At 37.3% G+C, this 12729-nt stretch overlaps 1 protein-coding gene across 9 annotated transcripts in view; it reads left to right on the forward strand.

Annotated features, from left to right (window-relative positions):
• Positions 1 to 12729, forward strand: part of CDKL5 (cyclin dependent kinase like 5) — a 124968-nt gene that overhangs the window by 96887 nt on the left and 15352 nt on the right. For all 9 annotated transcript variants that reach the window (XR_007200066.1, XR_007200071.1, XM_048287159.1 and 6 more), the window contains 3 exons: positions 4053 to 4213; positions 6477 to 7503; positions 10864 to 10969. Coding sequence is in view for 7 of the 9 variants with exons in the window: in XM_048287159.1 (XP_048143116.1) it covers positions 4053 to 4213; positions 6477 to 7503; positions 10864 to 10969 (1294 nt within the window). In the remaining 2 variants the exon portion in view is untranslated. The remainder of the gene's footprint in view (positions 1 to 4052; positions 4214 to 6476; positions 7504 to 10863; positions 10970 to 12729) is intronic.

Below are 12729 nucleotides of genomic sequence, written 5' to 3' on the forward strand. Positions count from 1 at the left end.
CAGGAGAGTCTGTTCAATTTTAACTGATTTGATAAACAGTATGTAGCCCAGACAAAGCATCATCACCATCCTGTGCAGGGCTGTGCATTCACACTGACACACATGCAGAGGCACTGGCTGCTGGAGTGTGAGCTCTCAACCCATCATATTTAGATACATCCACAAAGTGTTTGGGCTAACCTGAGTTGTTGGGTAAGCGTGAGGATGTGGACAGTTGTCAAAGACAAAGCTGACACACAGCAGTTTTGGGTTTTTATCCAAACTCTTAATCTGCTTGCTGTCACCTCTATACAGTGTGTATGTTAGGTTACTCTTCAGTCTTGTTTTGGAGCAAGTCAGCTAGTTACACATGGCCAAACTAGGATATGGTCCTGAGATTTCTTATGGGGAATCAGAAGAATCAGGAGAAGCTCATTCCCCTCCAAAACATTGTGCTGTGCGTTTGTGCAGTGTTCCCGGGTATGGAACACGTATTGTTGTCCTTACTACTGTACTATAGAAACTCTCCCATGGTAAGTGGCAGTACAACCCTCACATCAATTCATCCCCAGTAAGCTGAAGAAAGAAGTCATAGTATCCAAAATTAGGTTTAGAATCACAGAACCACCCAAGAATTAAAGGCAATATGGGACGCACATGAAGTGTGGATATGGCTAATCAACTCTGAATGAATTGTATGATCCCAAACCCATCTGCACCAGTTGTCTTGGAAAACAAAGATATCTGCTTTGGGATATACTTGGGTGTTTACTTGCTTTTAGTAGTATTGTTGTAGCCAGCAGAAATCCACCAAATTTGCTCTACTCTTCTTCAACACAACGAGTTCAAATCACTTTGATCTCCTTGCCTTATGAAGAAAGTCAACATAGCTTTTAGCTTGGTTTCAAGGAGTCTGCAAGATTAGATACCCCAGGGAATATAATTACTTGTTTTGGCACTATACTTTCTCCTCTATTTTCTAATTCACAGGAACTTTTTTCGTAGTTAGCCGTAGCTCAAGCTCTACTAGCATATATTGCAGAATGGCAATTTCAAGACCAGTGTTAAGACCATTGTTACATGTACTGGGGCAGGGTTTGTTTTCATTTTATCCTAGATTTTATATCTCAGTGTCTTTTAGGTTCTTATGATGTGAATTAAAAATTTCAAAGTTGTGAAATTAAGCACTTGAATTTCAGGGAAACATAGGCTTCCAAATAATTTCATTCTTTTCATCTTTTCTGTCCGTGTTTCTGCCTACAAGGTGAGAAAGGTCAGGAATTCTGTAGAGGGGATATTTTGTGTTTGACCTGCATTACTTAATTCAGGAGTTGGAACCTTGTTAAACAATGAGCAGAAGCCTACAAGAAGAGAATGGAAGAGACTTGTGGTTAAGTTGCATGTTGCAAATGCTGCACATACTTTGTTGTGTGCCTGTCTCTTCTGCAGACAATGGACAGTCTGACACATGTCCACACTTGTGCTCCTCATTATCTGCATTCCCAGGGACCTCAGGTCTGATTACTAGGTTACTGAACAGCCCACGCTTCAATTTATGCCAGCTGAAGAAGTGAGTTATTAATATATATCTATTTAGAGAGCATTTCTGGACTAGATTAATGAAGAGGCACCCATTTGACCTTGTTGCTTTGTTGTTGCTCCAGTCCTCCACTCTCTTTCACAAGTCATGCTGGTTTGCAAGCATTAGGGAGCTGGGAACTGGTTTTGCATGTTATGACTTGGGAAAAAAAGACATTGAGACGCTCTTTTTATGTCATCTGTCATTCAGTTGTCTCTGCCATTCAGCACCAGAGCATCTGTTTGCTAAAGAGAATACTTACAGAACCCCTTCTTTTTTCCCTTGGTGTTCTTCACTTGCCTTGGCTGGACTTTGGCCTTCTGAAATGGCCTAACCTTTGTGCTAATACACTTCTTTTATGGTCCACCTTTGTATCCTGTCCTTCACTCTAGTTCTCACACACTCCTGTTTTGCATTTTGTTCATTAAGAAGCTCCCTGTTTAGCCAACCTCAACCTATGAAAAAATTTTTGGTCTTCTATACAGTAAGATGCTTTGTTCCTGGACTCTCAAGAAATTTTCTTTAAAAATCAAATGGCTGTCCTGGACATCTTTCCTTTGATGGCAGTTTTTCAGGAGATTCTGCCCAGTAATTCCATATATAAAATGGAATTTGCTCTCCTGAAGTTGTGGGTCCTATCTCTGATATTTATCTTCCCACCTATTCTTTCAGTCCTAACTGTAATCATGTTGCTATAGCTCACAGTGTCTTCTCTGATCAAACTTCTCACCACTACTTTACTGTTGTTGAGCAGCAGTTCAGGTAAACTGAAATCCTCCCTTTCACTAATTGGCCTCTCCAGCAGCTGTACTAGGAAAGTTCCACCACTATAGTCTAGAAATCTCCTGGAACATGTACACAGACTGGATGTCAGGATAGCTGAAGTCTGCTGTGAGGATGAGGATCTGTGACCAGGAGACTTTTTCTTCTTGTTGTAGAGAGTTTTCATCATCTTCATGCTCTTCAATGCGTTGTTGGTAACAAACTCCCACCTTAACATCCCAAATGTTGCTTTCCCTTCTAATCCTGACCTAGAAATTGTCAATGGATAAGCTTTTTATTCCATGCTGACATTTGATACAATCCAGGAACTCAATTATATGGAGTGTTAATCTTCTCCCTCTCCATCCCTTTCGAGACCAGCTGTATCCATCAGTGACCATGCCTCAGCCATGAGCCCTGTCCCACTATTTCTCTGTGATTCCAGGCAGGTTCCCAGCCTTGTAATTCCCTATGGACTTCCAGTTCTCCTTGCTTGTCATCCAGCCTATGTAAGTTAGTGTACAGGCACTTGAGGGAAGCCTCTGGACATCTCTTCTGAGGGGGAACGTAGGAATCACACGTGGCCTTCTCGTATTTGTTTGCCCTTTTGAGCCACTGTAGTGATGAGCACCAGAAAAAAAGGGGGAAAATCGAAGTTCCTCATTTAGTACAGTTTGTCACTTGAGAAGGGAAGATACTGCATACTGTATGACCAAACTGCATAGGAGTTTGATTTGCCACTTGTTTTGTTCCCTGAGCATTTTCCATTTTGAAGTGCAGGGATCCTGTGAAGGGAAAACCAGTTTGTGGTCAAGTGGCTGAATATGGTGTTAATGTATTGTGTGTGTACGTGTGTATGCATGGGCATAGATACTCATAGACTTCTCTCTTAAACATACACAACCCTTAGGAAATAGCTATTCATTTTACTTAAAAGCCATTCAAACTTTTAACCTTGCTGACAGTCATGCATGTTTGAATATTCCAACATAAGCTTTGTATTGTTCTTTCCCCGCAAGAAACCTTTCAAACTTCCCAAAATACCCAAACTCCTGTTTTCAATTTTGTGATTAAATATTTTCTGCATGTCAGGAAATGTCTTTGTTTAGAATCACAACAGATCTAACAGAATTACAAGGCAAGTGTTATTGTGAATGCATTGTAAACAGTTTAGAGAATTCTTTAAAAATTCTCGAATGCGTGGATTTGAAGCCTATAAGCTAAACCCAGAACTCTTACATTTGTGTATTTTTAAAAATACTAACTTTAAAATATGTTTGGTTTTGTATAAGAATGTTCCCATATAGTTGGTTTGTTTGTTTGTAAAGCCTGTTTCATTGTAGCATTTTATTACTGGTAAATTGAATATTTTTAATTCAAAGAAATGTTGTAAGGTATATCCTGAAAAGTATGTTTAAAATACATCTATTTAAAACATATATAGATATATAAAAAACATATTTTAAAAGTTTCAGATATCTTTGTATTTTAAACATACTATCATATATGTGTACATAACATATACATATAACACACATATGTGTTTGTTTCATATGTAGTTTAATGCACCATTAAATTATTCTTGCAGTTACATATAATCCCAGAAACTCTGGAGATTAAAAAATTATCCCAATAATATTCTTTGTTTTGTTGGGGTTTGTTTTTTGGGGTTTTTTTTTGCTAACGTAAATACAGATACTAACACTTAAACTTTGGGATTTATTTTTCAAAGAACCTACTGAAGTTAGATCCAGCAGACAGATATTTGACAGAACAATGTTTGAACCACCCTTCATTTCAAACCCAAAGACTCTTGGATCGCTGTGGAAGTTCACCTTCACGGTCAGCTAAGAGAAAACCTTACCATGCAGACACCAACACTTTATCCAACAGGTAAATGTAGTCTTGTCACTGTTACCACTGACATTTGCTCTGCCAGTGAGTGAGTTGTTATCATGCTCACATGCAACATCATCTACAAGAAAAGTGGTTGTTTGACAGCTTAGGCACACTGAGACATGTTGTATGCTGTTCTGTGTTGCCTCACTGAATAAAGGAAGCAGACACAGTATTTACAGCTACACAAGCTGAAATTTTTGCTAACTTTCTGCATCAGGCTGAGTGCTTCTTGGAAAAAAACCAAACCAAAGACAATGTTGAAGCCATTTCTGCATATAACAAAGAAAAATAATTGGCTGATCCACCTTAAAAAAATGCTAGCCTTTTTCTTGAACAATAGGAATTTTGTGGCTTGGAAGATGCCCAAGATTCCAAAGGAATGCTCTTTTCTTTGGAATGATACCATTTCTGTTTATGTACAAATCTGTTCAAGATTTTGGTATTTAAAAGTTTAAAGTTCACACAGATTTTTAGCAGCTGAATGTCCTGAAAACTGTGCAGATTGATCACATTCCAAATTGGAGATGAACAGAATTTTGTCTGCAGTTGCAGTTACGGATAAGTCTAGTCTATTTGACCTCAAAGCAGGATGTGTTTGCTCAGTGGCTCCCTTGCTGGATCCACGCAGCTTGAGAGAAGCCAATGAGTTTCAGTACCTCAGTGAACCAGGTTTACTGGTGGATAAAATACTTCAGTACAAAAAGCCTCGTGTTATTGCTCTGACAAAAGCATTCATAAAAGGTCACCCTCTGAAGTATGCAGAATATTGTGATGTTCTATATGCAGGCTTTTAATCCTGACCATGTTTTTCTTTAGCTCTTCCTGTGAGATTGAAAAAATTGCTCCTCTATTTTAAGACTGGGGATGATGACATTCACAATCTATACTTTTTCAAAGATAGACACCAAAGGTTTTCACTGCCCTTATATATGCTTAGGGTAGAAGTTTTACCATTAGACATGTGGCATCAGAAGGAAAAACCTACATCCGCTGGAAACTTGTCTAAAAGGCTTGCCTAGTAAAAATACTAGGTTACTCATGTCTCTAAGTTTTTAAAGAATATACTTCCTGTTAACTAAAAAGATATTTTAAACTGGCATTAAAATTGCTAAAGTTTTAGAAACTGTAATGAAATAGACGATTAGATCACTGGAAGTGGTTGCTACAAAAATCCTAGGTATAAAAATGCCTAGCATTATCCAGTTATAATTAACTGAAAGGTCAACAGAGGCATAGTGAGCGCTCACTTCAACCCTCAGTAATATATCTGAGTTACATCATGGATTCACTACAGAAATAATTTAATTGCTCATAGCCTGCCTAGGTCCATCAAGGCAAACAAGTACAGCTGCAGCACTGCTCAGTCTTGGCTAGTTTGCAGTGCCAGCCTAAGTCCAGAAGCAGAACTGGTTTATTGCCAGAAAACCTGAGAAAATAAATCCTGCTCTAAAAAATTCAGGCTCAGTGTTTGCAGAAGCAGCTCATATCTCAGTCCTGTAATACCAAACCAGAAGAGCTGGAAAGTAGAGTGGAGGTTAAGAACACCACCAAGTAGCTTTGCACCAAATCACTGGTTGCAGAGCTTTTCAGGTGCAGCTTTGGAATGAGTTAGTGTGCCAGAAACTGGGATAGTGCCAAGTTCCACAAAAGCTGGGTTCCTGTGGTAGACCTGGTTTGGGGTTTGGTGTTACAGGGCTTACTCAGGCTCACTCCATCTGAACAATAACCTCTTTTTCCCTGGTTTCCTCTCCCCTCCCCCTCCAAACCAGGAATACATTAGATAGCCTGGAGCATTGATCGTATCAGGGTTTTTTGACAGTGCTGACATATTTGATTGTTCTACCTTCCTTTGATATGCCAGGTGTATTTAAGATTTTTTCAATTGATATACAGCTAATTTTCTTAATGTAATGCTTAACTTACTGATGTACTCACATAGTATGCACATACATGCAGAAATGTGGAAATATATGTTGGAGTTTCTGTGATTGGGTTTGATATCTTGAGGGTTTTTGTCAGCAAAATCATTAACCAAAGCTGGGTTTGCCATCAGATTATAACCAGAAACAATGTACGAACGCTTGCAAATCTGTTATTTTAGTGGAGCTTCTGGTGCCTCGGTTGGCAATATTTGATCTTACTGCAGTTAAATTTTGTGGGTTTAAATGGCAACTGAAATGAGTGTACTTTTTTGAAGTTATTAATACAAGAATAAGTAATCTGGTATATTAATGCTTCTTTATGCATTTTAATATAGAAATCAAGCCAGCAAAAGTTCTGCTTTGCAGTCACACCACAGATCAAACAGCAAGGATATGCAGACGCTAGGGGCTGGTGGGCCGAGAGAAGAGGGGCTTCCAGCAAATGAAAGCTTTTTAAATGGAAACCTTCCTGGACCTGCACCTAGTCCAATGCATGCAAAAAAACCAAGCAACACACCTGGATCTGGCAACAAGGATATAACAAATAATAACATGCCACATCTTCTCAGCCCAAAGGAACCAAAGGGAAAAACAGAGTTTGATTTTAATGTGGACACCAAAAGTTCTGATGGTTCGGGCACAAAGTACCTGAAGTCTAACACCAGATCTCAGCAGAACCGGCACTCCTTCATGGAAACTTCTCAAAGCAAAACTGGGACGCTGCAGCCCAGCGACAAGCACAGTCGCCACAGCTACATCGATACCATCCCACAGTCTTCTAAGAGTCCCTCCTATCGGACAAAGTCCAAGAGCCATGGAGTTCTGACAGACTCAAAATCTGTGGGCAACCTTTCTGAAGCCAGGGCCCAAGCTGCAGAGCCAAACACCAGTAGGTATTTTCCATCCAGCTGTATGGACTTGAATTCTCCTACCAGTCCAAGTGCTCCCCGGCACAGTGATAACAGAACTATGCTCAGTCCATCCGCAAGGAATAACCGCAGCGAGGGTACCCTGGACACCCGAAGACCATCAACAAGACACTCCAAAACAATGGAGGAATTAAAACTGCCAGATCACATGGATGGAAGCCATTCCCACTCTCTATCTGCTCCACATGAATCTTTTTCCTATGGTCTAGGTTATACCAGTCCTTTTTCTTCACAGCAGCGCCCTCATAGACACTCTATGTATGTGAGCCGGGACAGAGTGAGGTCAAAGGGCTCAGAGGGTGGCTTAAGCATAGGGCAAGGGATGGCAGCCAGAGCAAACAGCCTGCAACTGTTATCTCCACAGGTGCAGCATAAGTCACTCACAAGGTCTGTTGGCTCATCACGAGAAGACTGTACGGAAGATTCTAATAGGGTTAGTCCAAAATATTGCCTCTTATGGAAGGTTTACCTTCCTCTTCTTAATTCATGTGGGGGCAGTGGCCTGCTTTCTGTGTTCTCTTTGTTTCTTTGAAGTTATTTATTTGTCCTGTAAGGCATGGGAATGTTGTTGGGGGCTTTTTTTTCAGAAGGGCTGAATATTTCAAGGTACTTTTAAAAACTGGACTATGAATACCATTATCTTAAATGTGAGAACAGAAAATTTGTCTCTAAAGTTAAAAATTCATTAGTTGTTTTTAGTCCTTGGTTACATTGTCTGATGTCATTTTTACTGTATCATTTTGCTTAATTATCTTTCTCATTTGTGTTTTTATTTAGCTTTTCTTGTATGTATTTCTGTTACGAATGCTAATGTTAATTTTTGAAGCCAGTGTTTCATGGAGTTATAGCAGGACATTATTGCTGAAATACCATACTTTACAAGAGAAATATCAAAGCTTGCAAGATTTCTTCAGATTGTAGTGGCCACTGGTAAATTGACTCCTCGCAGTGGTTACTGTCAGTGGATGCCTGGTTGTGTTCTTCTGTGAGCATTAATTAAGGAGTAGAGGACAGGCTGGTCCTGGTGTTGATTTACATTCCTTACGTAACACTTCTGAATTATCTCATGTTTTACACATCAGATATGTAAAGATGACTGTATTTTAGATTTAAATTCCTCTATTAACAAAATGGTGCAGAGACAAATACAATAAAGGAGTGTTTGTTTCTCTATGCCTACACCTGGGATAGACTGACTTCTAAGGAGAGAACATCTAGTTCAGATTTGTTGACAAATTGAAGTCAAAGAGCTGCAAATAATATTTAAGGTCCAAAGATTATGGTTTACTCTGAGAAACTAAAATACTTTTCCTACTTAGTAGTTCATCTAAGAAATACGTGTAGCTGACTAAGAAATACGTGTAGCTGACCTAATGTGGTACAAGTATCATAAAAAGAAGAGTTTCAGGTAGTGGTTGTCTCCTCAGTCCAGTAGAGAAAAAAGATATGTTTTTTCGTATGTAGACATCTCCTCCATTCAAGAGTATGTGTATTCAAACATGAGAAAATAACAGAAGTGCAGTGGAATAATAATTTTTAAAAAGCTACCTGGTAGGCATTACAGTGCCTCCATTTCAAACCCAGTTTTTTTCTGTGTACTTATTTTTCTGTCTCTCATTTCAGTCAAATTAAGTGTTATTTATTCTTCAGGATATTATTCGGAAGGGCAATAATGTCAACATTTCAGTTTTTGATAATAAAAGCTCATGCTACATTGTAATCTTCAGTTAATTTTCTGCATTATGCAGCAGATAGTAATTTGAAGTAATTTTAATTTTATTTCCTACTATTTAGAGGCCAGTTGTTTTTGTTGGATCATTCTTTGTCTTTGAAAATTGCTTGACAAATTTTTATTTTAGTTAGAAAAATCAGTGTGCATCTTCATGCTTATGGTTTTGTTCATTTTCGTTTGCTTTGGAAAGTCTATTCATTCAAGATAATGAACTTGCCTTTATCTCTTATGGTCAGTATTTTTAAAACTTCAGCCTTCACTTAAAGCTTTTAAATCTGTATTTCAACCATTAGAAGTGTGAAAGGAAAATGACTCGTCTGAAATGGATGCTAAGTGTGTAAATTCACAGAGCTTTTATTTGTTTTTACTGCTTTCAGTAAAAAAATCAAAATTGTCAATCTCCTTATGCCTCATAAAGGCATTTTCACAAAGAAGTCATTCTTTGGCTACTTCCTATCCTACCTTTTTTTCCCCCTTTTCTGCTTTAGGCATTAGGAGTCAGAAAATTTCACTTCCCTCAGGATTAGTGAACTAAAAACCCATGAATAATATGTGTTCTCATAGATTCTTCACTGTTTTCATATTTATTTTTTCTGATCAGTTTTCCTGGTTTTCTTTCTCTGCTCATATTTCGTGAAGTTTCCTCATTTCCATGTTTTTAGTTTCTCACTGATTTTCTTTTTAGCTCTACCAAGTCTTTTTAAAGAAAAACATTCTTTGTTTGCCACGCTTTAAATCATATTTTAAAAGAAAAGAATCAAGAAAAAACTCCCATCCAGTCTTAGTTTTAGGGCTTTTCAAGTCTCAACACAACAGGTTTTTTTTAAGGGTTTTTTTACATTTAAACTAAATGTACACAAAAAGGGTTAAGCAGAAGAAAATCAAATACAATTTGCCAGTACTGTCTTGTGTTTGAAATTTAACTGCGAATTATAAGAGGTATCTAATACAAGTAGTAATTTAATCAAATGCTTTAGCATCTGGTAAATTTTAGAAGAATCCAACTGGGATTTGAACTATTGTTTTAGCTGCAGTTATGGTCTTTGTTTCAAAGTTTGTTTTCTCTGAGACAGTGAGACCAGATCTTCATCCACAAAAGGCAAAGTAGATTTTGCGAATCACTCATGCGGTGAATTGAAATCCCAGTTTTTAATTTTGGCTAGGTTTTTTTGTGGCTTTGGTTTTTAACCTTTGTCCTTCTTGAACATTCTAGATTTCAATTCATACAGGGGTATGAATTCAGTAGAATTTCAGTAGTTTCCTGTAGGGTCTTGTAGAGAGCATTAAATTTCATGTGCTCAGTCCATACTGGGGGAAAAATTGCAGCTTCTGATTAATTTAAGAGAGTGGGGTTGTGTCATATTTGGTGGCAAATTATGTGCATAAGGATGTTTTTAAAGGCTCACCTAAACTTTTACTTGAAGTACTTCCAGGAAGTACTGTTTTCAGGAAAATAGAATAAATTAGAGGTAATTATATGCTTTTTGCTATCCTGACTGAAGTACTTTGCCTATAGATTTCTTAGTTCAGAGACTTTCTCTTATTTTGCATACAATAGATTTTGTGACTGTTGGTACCTCTAGGTAATGATGTTAAGAGATAAGAGATGATAAGAGATCATAGTCCTTTGGTGTTGCAATTATCACAAATGAGATGCATTTCCTGCCTGCTTTTTAAAGTTTGCCAGTAGCAAAGTGACCAGATTCCATCAGAAATTAATTTAACAAGCCTCCAGTAAAAGATTCCTCCAGAGATGTTACAGCTGGATTTCATTCACGTTGAAAATCTGAGGGCCTGAATCAGACTCAAGTCTTTAAAATTACAACTTAGAGGCAAAATATTGTTAATGCCATTCCTGTCGTTTTGGAAAGAAGTAAGCAAGCAGCACAACCAAGTAATTATTGATTATGTAGACTGTGATTTGATATTGACAGTCATTAATAATTTGAAAGGAAAATTGTATGCTGAATTTTGGAGTTTTCCTGCTTATGCATGTTGGTTAGAAACTGCAAATCAGTTTACAGTCTTTCATTTTAAATAGTTTATTGTTCTTTTGTTTAGGGTGGAGCATATCATGATCCACATGCAGAAGATGGAGCATCTACTAAGGAAAATCGAATTCTGTATAATGACCCTGTTCCGAGAAGAGTTGGCAGCTTTTACAGAGGTAATTTCGTGGTGGATCTTTCTAATTTAATCAAGAATTTTAGCTTCGAGTATAAATTAAGTAGTAGAAATGGATACGGAGAATTAACATGAACAACTACAACATTTTTTTGGAAAAAGTATCATTACTCCACTTTCAGAGGTTGAGTTTACCAGCTAGACTGTTGCAGAACCTGCATTGGTACCATATTGTTTATTTGTAAATGATAGCTCACTTTAATTGAGAAGTATATCCACTGTGCTACCTTGTACAGCAGGATATAATTTACCAGGGTGAAATTAACAAAATAAACTAATATTGCCAAAGTAAGCAGTCAATTAATATTGTTAATTTTTATTTTCAATTCATGTAAAGACTCTATCTAAACACCTATGCACTTGTAGCACATTGACATACTGATCTGTTTCAGATACTGTGTTGCATGGAAGTGTAATGCTAGCTTTTCATGGCTTGAAACCTATGGCATTTCTTTTGTTAAGATTTACTAAAGATCAGCATTTCCTACAAGCAAGAGCACACTTACATAATTCCAGTTCAGAATAAATAATAAAACATGTCTGTGTATGGACACACACAAATAGATACTGTTCTGTAATGGCACACAAAAGATGATGATTTCTGAGCAGCTGTCTCATGGCTAAACCTGGGTAGTTGTTTTGAAAAAGATGACAAGAGGCTAATTACTGTCCTGCAAGTGTTAGGAGGCTTGTGGGGCTCCCCTGAACCTTAAGAAGTCCCAGTCAGCTGAAATTCGATTATGAGTCACCTAATAACCTTAAGTGGAGTCACAAATCTCCCTCTGATCCTCTCAGGTTGGTCGGTTGGCTGATGACCTGATTTAGACACGTTAAAATCTGACAATCCTTGCAAGCGTCCCACTGCAATCTTAAAACCTGGGAGCAGAATTGGAGCTTGCACTGTTTTGAGCGATGCTTTTGAATGTAAGTTTTTGTTGCAAATGCAACAGAGAATCCTTAAGAATTGTCAATCCTGAATTGCTTTCATTCATCCCTAAAAAGCTCCTAAAATTGGACGTGGATTATCCTTTTTTTTTATACATAGTGAAACAAAAGTTCCAAAGAAGAATGACTTTGTGTAAGTCATGTGCTACAGAAACTGTAGGTCTGGGATTTATTCAATTCCTTATTATGAACTAGAGGATTTTTCCTCTTCAGCTGTATTTGTCAAGCAAATATATTTTAGATGGACTTAGTTATTGCTTTGGGAAGATGATATTGTATTTTAAATAATACATTGATAATAGTATATGTAAAACTGGTGATAATAGTATATGCAAGTTACTGTGAAAAAGGTAAATCCTTACTTGTATCATTTTTAACCTTTGTATTAAATCAGTATTTATTAGCATATACTTTTGTACTACAGCTTGAACAAAAACTTAAAGATTCTGTTTTATAGATTGTATAATGTGATGCTGCATTAATGTTCCAACTGACCAAGGGTCTGGTCAATTTTTAATCCAGTGCAGGTATTTCTAGTGATATTCGTAATTCTAATAAATTTACATTCTAAGTCTGTATGTAGTTGTGTGTTTCCAAAGCCACAGTATGTCTGTTTGAAAAATACATCATATCCAATTTTGATATTTTAATTTTTAGTGGATAATCTCCTAGTAACATTGAAAATCCAATTCTTTTTTTTTCCAAAATGGGTACTACTTTTTTTAAGGTCTAAAGTGAACACAAAGTGTAAACTATAGTATTTCATGTCTTTAGTAATTCAGTATTCCAACCTCTTAC

Source organism: Corvus hawaiiensis, chromosome 2 (assembly GCF_020740725.1).
Source record: "Corvus hawaiiensis isolate bCorHaw1 chromosome 2, bCorHaw1.pri.cur, whole genome shotgun sequence".
NCBI lineage: Eukaryota > Metazoa > Chordata > Aves > Passeriformes > Corvidae > Corvus > Corvus hawaiiensis.